The 8,340-nt window shown below is 32.1% G+C and overlaps 1 protein-coding gene across 2 annotated transcripts; it reads left to right on the top strand.

The window, feature by feature from the left end:
• Positions 1–3,666: 3,666 nt before the first annotated feature.
• On the top strand, positions 3,667–8,023 carry LOC127239794 (uncharacterized membrane protein At1g16860-like). Of its 2 annotated transcripts, none has more exons than XM_051258116.1 (5): positions 3,667–3,829; positions 4,882–5,859; positions 6,503–6,658; positions 7,099–7,310; positions 7,413–8,023. In XM_051258116.1, the coding sequence occupies exons 2-5, from the start codon at positions 4,987–4,989 to the stop codon at positions 7,603–7,605; spliced, it is 1,434 nt and encodes a 477-aa protein (XP_051114073.1). In that variant the 5' UTR covers positions 3,667–3,829; positions 4,882–4,986; the 3' UTR covers positions 7,606–8,023. The 2 variants fall into 2 exon arrangements, with proteins under 2 accessions (XP_051114073.1, XP_051114072.1); XM_051258115.1 differs by having other exon boundaries at positions 4,876–5,859.
• Positions 8,024–8,340: the final 317 nt, after the last annotated feature.

The raw sequence follows: 8,340 nt of genomic DNA, 5'->3' as shown, positions 1-8,340 counted from the left end.
AATACTATTGTTTTTTAAACACCGCATCAAAAATAATTGTTTACTTTATGTGTGTACGGAGGGAGTATGAATTTGTTTGGTTGCAGTTGAAATTAATTTGAAATGAAATGTTGATTTAAATTTTTGCTTATATAGTATTTTGATATGATATTTTGTAATAAAAATTAGTACTCTCTCCGTCTCACTTACCGTGTCCATTTTTTCATTTTTATATGTCCCACTTATTTTATCTCTTTTCTTTTTTGAAAAATAATTATATATTTTAATCTTATTTTGATATTACCCTCGTTCAAGACTAAACTTCTCATTTACATTTGACGTCATTATTTTTAATATTAAAAATATTCTTATGTTTGTATAATTTTTTGTACAAATGTCATTATATTAGTATTAATACATTAATATAAATACTTTTGTTATTTTTCATTAATTTGTACTATATTTTGAGATAAAAATTAATATTCAAAGATTAATATATAAAAAGTAAATGAGAAATTTACTCTTGGACATAGAAAGTATTTTTTAATTTTGACTAGATTAATTATTTATCTTAATTTTAATCTATAAATATTTATATTATATGATAATTAATTTTATTAATATATTTTTAATTATTTATTAATGATATTTTTCATTAATTTTCGTGTCTATAATGAACATCGTAGTAGGGATAAAATAAGTATATTTTATTAAAAATCATGTGAGTAATATTCCATCCGTTCCAAAAGTATAGTCTTATTGTGTTGGACACGAGATTTAAGAAATATTAATATTATATTGGTAATTTGTAAAAAGTAAAAGTAAATGATTTTTTTGCCCTTGTAAGTATATTAGTGTAAAAAGTAGTGACAATTGTGTAATAATAATAAAAAAAAAAAGGTATGGAGAGTTTTACGGTGATATGATTATTTATGGAAATGAGACTATTATTTTAGGACGTACAAAAATGGTAAACAAGACTATTGTATTGGGACGGATGGAGTATTAATTTTGATTTTAATTTTTTTTTTTTTTAACAACAAACTAATTATATCAAATATTTATTTTTATTATTAATATGCTTTCAAAGCAATCAAATCTTAATATGCATATAAAACCCACATGTATATGTTCCTACAAACTAAAGACTATAGTGTCTATCTCAAATAATTTATATGGTCCACTCAGCTTATGACTTTTGAACATTACAAAATTAATTAGTTAATTAATTGTGATTCCATTTAAATATATTTAATATTTTTGTATTATTTTATTTGTATTTAAATCATTGTTGCTACCAATTAAAAATTCAAGAACAACAATCATATTTAGAAGTCCAGGGTCCAAAATATTGAGTTTGTTTATTTTGTATTTTTAATTGAAATAAATTTTTATATTACATATAAAAAACATATCAGCAATATAAAATAATATTAAATTTCTGTTTGAATAATATTTTAATATAATAATCTTGTAAGAGTTCAATTTACATTATGAATCATTATATTTAACATTAAAAGTTGAATAATATTTTAATATAATAATCTTGTAAGAGTTTAATTTACATTATGAATCATTATATTTAACATTAAAAGTATCATTATATTTGTATAATTTATTATTATTATTATATTATTATTATTTTAGAAATGTCCTTCTATTAGTATTATAAAACATTAAAGAATTTTTTCTTAATTTATACTACGTTTTGATATAAAATATGTAAAAAGTAAATGAGACACTTAGAGCCGGACTAACGTTGTATAAGTCATTGTTATTTAGGGTAAACTGTTTTTTTAGTCCCGTAACTGGATCCCCTTATCATTTTAGTCCCGTAAGTGGAGCTTGACGTAAACTAGTCCCATAAGTGAAACATTTTCGTTGTTTTAGTCATCCGGCGCCGGAGATGCCCGCGTGGTTCGCCGCAGGTGACGTGTCCGTCAGGTGTCGCTAACCTGGCGGACAAGTTGATTTTTATTTTTTTTTCATTTTTTAATAGTTTTTCAAAACTTATTTTTAATTGATTTTAAATTTTATTTGTATTTTTTAAAATTTTTTAATTTGGTCCAATTTTAAAAAAAAATTAGAAAAAATTAATAAATAAATAAATAAATAAATCAACGTGTCCGCCAGGTGTCGCTGACCTGGCGGGACACCTGGTGGACACGTCACCTCCGGCGAGCCATGCGGGCGTCTCCGACGCCAGAGGACTAAAACAGTGAAAAGTTTTCACTTATGGGACTATTTTGCGACAGGCTCCACTTACGGGACTAACCCTAATAATTATAACTTCATTTCCTATATTCAATTCAAATTTCAGGTGATTAAAATGTGTTTCTGTTTTAATTTTCACTATTTATTTATTTTATCAAAATATTGCTTAAATTAAACTTCAAATAACGATTTTAATTTTAAATCAAAATCAATAAACCCTTATTTAAGGCCATGTAAATAATTAAATTATATGTAAATATTTTTATGAAATAAAATTATGCATTTTTATAAATATTATGATAATTATATTATCAAAGCATGTACATAAAAAATCTCAAACAGAACAAAGGCGATTATGTCTATGTCATTTGCTTTTATAGTTATTATTATTATTATTGAATTTGGTAGTTGTCAATTAATGGTAGATTTTATGGGGTCTATTTTTATTTGACGCAGACCTTATTATTACTATTCCAAATTAAATTTGCTTTTTTTATTTTATTTTATTTTATTTATAAATATAGAGATTGTTCTATTGTAAATTTGAATTGAAATTAATGTTGTATATTCTAAATAATTTTTAATAAAAATATTATATCAAAATATAATATTTTTAAAAAAATTCAAATTACCCCGCAATTTCAAATCAATAATAAAAAAAAAAAATCTCATGAGGCGTTTGTTTTATTTATTTATTTTTATTTATTCCTTTTTAGTATGACTTTTTATAGATGCCTTAAGTATGTGTTTGTTTCTATTTTTTTAACAAATTATTATTATTATTGATGAGATATTTTTCTTAAAAAAATATTAAATTAAATCAATTATTTTAATTTTTTTATATTAGATTAAAAATTATTTTTACATTAAAAATATCATATATTAATATATTTCAATATAAATTTTAATGTTCGACTTTAAATTCAATTCCAAAACCCATAAACAAACACATCATATACTTCCTCCGTCCCAATATAATAGTCTTGTTTATTATTCAGTCCCAAAACAATAATCTCATTTCCATAAATAACCATATCACTATAAAATTACCCTTATTTTTTTCATTAATATTACTCAATTGCCACTACTTTTTACACTAATATACTCACAAGGGTAAAAAAATCTTTTACCCTTATTTCCATAAAAACTCCCGTATCAAACGCAACCTAAACTATAGTTCTGGAACAAAGAAAATATAAAATTATTTAATAAATTATTTAAATATAAAGATATTTTTAAGTTAAATACAGTAACCAAAAAGCTAATGACAATCTTCTTGTGGAAGAGAGAGAGTAATAAAAAAGATAAACATTTAATTTAATATTTTCGTAACATGGTAAAAATGCGAATAGAAGCGATCCGGAGGGGTAAAATGGTTATTTCACGTCGTAACATGGTATAAACATGAATAGAAGCGATCCGGAGGGGTAAAACGGTCATTTCAACACACCGCCAGCAGTAGAAAACTGAGAGGAACAGCAGAAAGCAGAGAGGAGGGTGAAGTGTGTCTTTTCAGTTTCACTCTCTTTTCTTTCTCCTCAATTCGCTTTCCAACCGAACGAATCACGCCATCCATGTCAGTCTCCGATCTCCGATGCCCGCCGCGCCTCCATCTCCTCGACGCTAAGTTCTCCAGGTACACTAGCTTGCCTGCTCCTTTCACATTTCTGCTGTTTTTCTGTGGTTGTGGGGGCTGCCGTGCTGCTCCGAGTTCCGCTGATTTGATCTCGTTTATTTTGCTGGATATTGGACCGAAATGTAAATGTGGGTTCGATGAATTGATTCGTAGGGTGGATTTGTGGTTTTTTATGGTTTGGATTGGAGTTTTTGTAGTTTGTTGGTTTGGTATTCGGTGGGGTTGATTTTGGGGGGTTTTTGTCCAGAAGTGTAAGGAGATCTTTATTTTTTCGCGACGCGTATGATAAATTGTGATTTCTGTTTTGTTCTTCTACGTTTTGGTGGATTAGCGATTTTGTAATTTTCAAAATTTTTGGTTTGAACTCCGATCTGTGAAGTTATTTAGTGTAATCGGTAATGTTAGGGTTGAATTACGTATGAACGCATGAAGTGTGTAGTGGATTCTCATCATTCTTCATCATCGATGCAAATTTTCCTTCAATTTGTTAGGGATTTAGTCGCTCTATTTGTGATTGGAGATTGAAGTGTTTTCAGATCTGGTGTCTAGATAAAACTGTCTTCGTTTAAGATCTATGCTATGTGTCTTTCAATTCAGATTGTGAAATCGATAGTCTGCTGAATTTCGTTGTCATAAGCTTGAGAATTGATCTTTAGTTGAGAGTTCTGTTGATTACAAGAATGGTGTATAGAACTCCAAATGTTCATGTTCAATTATGCATCGGTGGCCTTTTAGGGTTTAGGGTTTGAATCTTTAGAACTGAGGCCTAGCATTTACTTTCTTTGATTTTTCTGGTTATTCATGTGACAATTATAGAGTTGAGCAATTAATGCCCGTTTTGCGGGGTAGTTCCGAAGTATAAATTGGTAACAAACTGAGGTATAGTTTGGCGGCGACAGATGGCCGGTGTCTGTTACAGAGTGTCGTAGGTTTTATATGCTTTATTGTTTCCGAAAATGAATGTTCTTAGATTCAAGATTCATTTGCTAGAGGGACACGTATGTAATCGTGTGCGCTTTATAATGGTCGATTCCGTTCTCTTGTAGGTGCAGCATTTTGCGGACGTTTTCGTGCTAGATTCAACTTCGAGCACCTTTGTTTGTTTGTCCATTGATAAGTTGGGGTTGTCTTTTAGCATATTTGGTGAATTAATTAAGATGGGGTCAAGATTCCCTTCTCATCAATTAAGTAATGGTTTGTACGTATCGGGCCGACCTGAGCAGCCTAAGGAGAAAACTCCGACAATGAGTTCAGTCGCTGTTCCTTATACTGGTGGCGATATCAAGAAGTCTGGAGAACTCGGTAAAATGTTCGATATTCATGCAGATAGCTCAAGATCTCGGAAATCGGGTCCGATAAGCAATGCCCCAACCCGGTCGGGTTCTTTTGGCGGTGCGACATCTCACTCAGGCCAATTAAATACCGGGAGCCGTGTCTCGGGTTCAGCTGGCGGTGTCTCTGGTTCAGCTTCGATGAAGAAGACGAACTCCGGCCCTCTTAATAAACATGGCGAACCACTGAAAAAGTCTTCCGGTCCTCAGGGAAGCGGCACTGCTGTATCGCGCCAGAATTCTGGCCCTATTCCTCCCGTTCTCCCGACTACCGGCCTGATTACATCCGGACCTATTACATCTGGACCGTTGAATTCGTCCGGGGCTCCTCGGAAGGCATCTGGGCCGTTGGAATCGATGGGTTCGATGAAAACGCACAATGCTTCTATTGTTAATAACCAGGCTGTTACTCACCTTAGCCAGAATGACGAATACTCGTTCCGCAAGAGTTTCCCTAAGGCAATTCTCTGGGCCATTATCCTTCTGTTCGTCATGGGATTTATTGCCGGCGGTTTCATTCTTGGAGCTGTTCGAAACCCTATTCTGCTGATTGTCGTTGTTATACTCTTTGCTGCTGTCGCTACTGCTTTTGTTTGGAATACTTGCTGGGGAAGAAGAGCTATTACTGGCTTTATATCTAGTTATCAAGACGCCGAATTACGATATGCGAAAGATGGCCAATTCGTCAAAGTTTCGGGGGTATGTTTAATGTTTCTTATCGGGTTTAACTTATTCGTATCTTCTGCAAGATTGTGGCTATATTTGAGATTAGGAGTAGTTTATGGATTCTAGTTGTTAAACGAATTGAATAGCTCCCGAGCTAAGCTCAACTCGACTCGTTAGCCGAGCTCGAGCTCAAAAATTATTATTTTTATAAATGAGCCGAGCTCGAACCCGCGCTCGCGACTAGCTCAATTGAGTTACATATTAATATAATATATATACTTTTATATCAAAATTTACATCTATTATTAAAATTTGAATATTTTATTATAAAAATTATGAATAAAATTAAATATATTTAATTTATATATTAAAAAATTATATAGAATATATATAAAATTCAAACCGAACTCGAATTCGAGCGTTATGAGCTGAGCTCGAGCTTGAATTTGAGCTTAATGAGCTGAGCTCGATCCACTATTTTAGTTCAAATTTTTAACAAGCCTAACCGAGTCTGTACTGTTAACAAGTTCGAGTCGAGCTCGAATAACCGATACTTGAGCTTGCTCGGCTCGTTTAAGCGCTCTAATTGCAGTCAATTGAAATTTTTTGTTTCTTTTATAATGATTTTGATTTATGCCGCATTATCATATCGAGTTTGTTTGTTTTGACTTTTAAGGTTGTCACCTGCGGAAATGTACCTCTCGAATCTTCTTACCAAAAAGTTCCTCGGTGTGTTTATACCTCCACAAGTTTGTACGAGTACCGGGGATGGGATTCAAAAGCCGCAAACCCTACTCACCGCCGCTTTACTTGGGGCCTTCGCACTGTCGAGGTGATAAAATTTTTTTAATTATTCCGTAGCTTACGATTTTCCTAAGAAATTTCGTTTTTGAAACTCGTAATGACTCCGGAAATGTGCAGGACTCGTCTGTGTGACAGCTTGACATTTATATTGTATCAGGTTTTTAAATTTCCTTTTTACTCCTATAGCAGATCGAACATGGCTCAGATCTTTTTGCTCGCATTATTGTCGTGTTTTCTGTTAGATACTTCGGAAAATTCTCACACGATGTTGCATTTTAGTTTTAGAGAAAGAGATGTGAAAATAGGATTTCGATTAATTGCTTGACTTCCGGAACTTTCTTGAGATTCAAATGTTTATGTTTTGTTGACCTTACTGAACTTTATTCCATTTTTGTCGAATCAAATGAAATTTATTTCACGATTATGTTCTCGCGTAAATCATTTATTTATTTTCGTTAATGGCTGCAGAGGCACGTCGTCGACTTCTACATTTCTGATTTCCAGTCGGGGCTAAGGGCGCTCGTCAAGACCGGGTACGGCGCAAAGGTGACTCCTTACGTCGACGAATCCGTCGTCGTCGACGTCAATCCGTCGAACAAGGACATGGCCCCCGAGTTCATCCGATGGCTCGGGGAACGCAACCTCTCGAGCGACGACCGCATAATGCGCCTCAAAGAAGGGTAAAGATTGATCGATTCTTTGATCGATTATCGACATTTCCATTCATTTCCCGATTTCCTTCGAAACCTTGACCCCCGTCATTGTTTCCGTTCCGTTTTCAGGTACATCAAAGAAGGCAGCACCGTTAGCGTCATGGGTGTCGTGCAGCGCAATGAAAACGTCCTCATGATCGTCCCGCCGACCGAGCCGTTCTCGACCGGGTGCCAGTGGTCGAAATGTATACTCCCCGCAAGCCTCGAGGGCATCGTTTTACGATGCGAAGATACCTCGAAGGCCGACGTCATACCTGTTTAGGTCGATAGCCCGGCCCGGCCCGGCTGGAGATCGATCGATTCTGGTGAAGGAAAAAGACTACAATGTGTATAGTTTTGGGGTGTGAATTATTTTATGAGTGTTGTTTGGTTAAGGTGAAAATGAAGATATATATACTATCTCTTATTTTATTTTATTTTTTTTATTTTTATTATTTTATTTTTGGGTTTTGTTTTTAGATGTGTAATTTTTTATTTTATTTTTGGTTTTTTAGTTTCTTGTGGGAGAGAATTGAAAGTGTTGAAGATTTTTGCCCTTTGGGGAATCAATGCTTTAAAATGGTTTGAGATTTGTGTATGTGGTATGTATGTATGTATGTATGTATTCTTTGTGGGATTTCTTATCTATTGTGAATACTCTTTTTCTTCTTTTCTTTATATATATATATTTTTTCTCGTTATTATTATTGTTTTATATTTTTGAATTGATTTTTTTATCGTATGTTAGTATCATTGTATGTTTTTTTTTTTAGAATTTTATTATTATGCTTTTATAGTACATTTGCATTTGCCCGTTTAACTAGATCAGTGTAAATTGTTTCTTTATTTAGCAATTATTTTATTTTTTAATTTAAAAGTTTTATTCGATTGTAAATTTTTTTAATTTTAATTTTACTAGTATTTATTTTTTTAAAAAGATATTAAATTCAATATTTATTTTTTATATTACATTTAATATATTATAAAATCCACAAAAAAAGAAAAATAAAATAATAAT

The sequence above is a fragment of the Andrographis paniculata genome, unplaced genomic scaffold, assembly GCF_009805555.1.
Source record: "Andrographis paniculata isolate CXL003 unplaced genomic scaffold, ASM980555v1 Contig78END, whole genome shotgun sequence".
NCBI lineage: Eukaryota > Viridiplantae > Streptophyta > Magnoliopsida > Lamiales > Acanthaceae > Andrographis > Andrographis paniculata.
Note: the sequence above shows the minus strand (reverse complement) of the source record. Positions and strands in the feature narration are given on the sequence as shown.

Excerpts from the sequence above, each read along its gene's own strand:
- LOC127239794 (XM_051258116.1), top strand. The coding sequence starts at position 4,987 with ATGGGGTCAAGATTCCCTTCTCATCAATTAAGTAATGGTTTGTACGTA. Across the intron at positions 5,860-6,502 it reads AATTCGTCAAAGTTTCGGGG|GTTGTCACCTGCGGAAATGT; the intron begins GTATGTTTAATG and ends TTGACTTTTAAG. Across the intron at positions 6,659-7,098 it reads GGGGCCTTCGCACTGTCGAG|AGGCACGTCGTCGACTTCTA; the intron begins GTGATAAAATTT and ends TAATGGCTGCAG.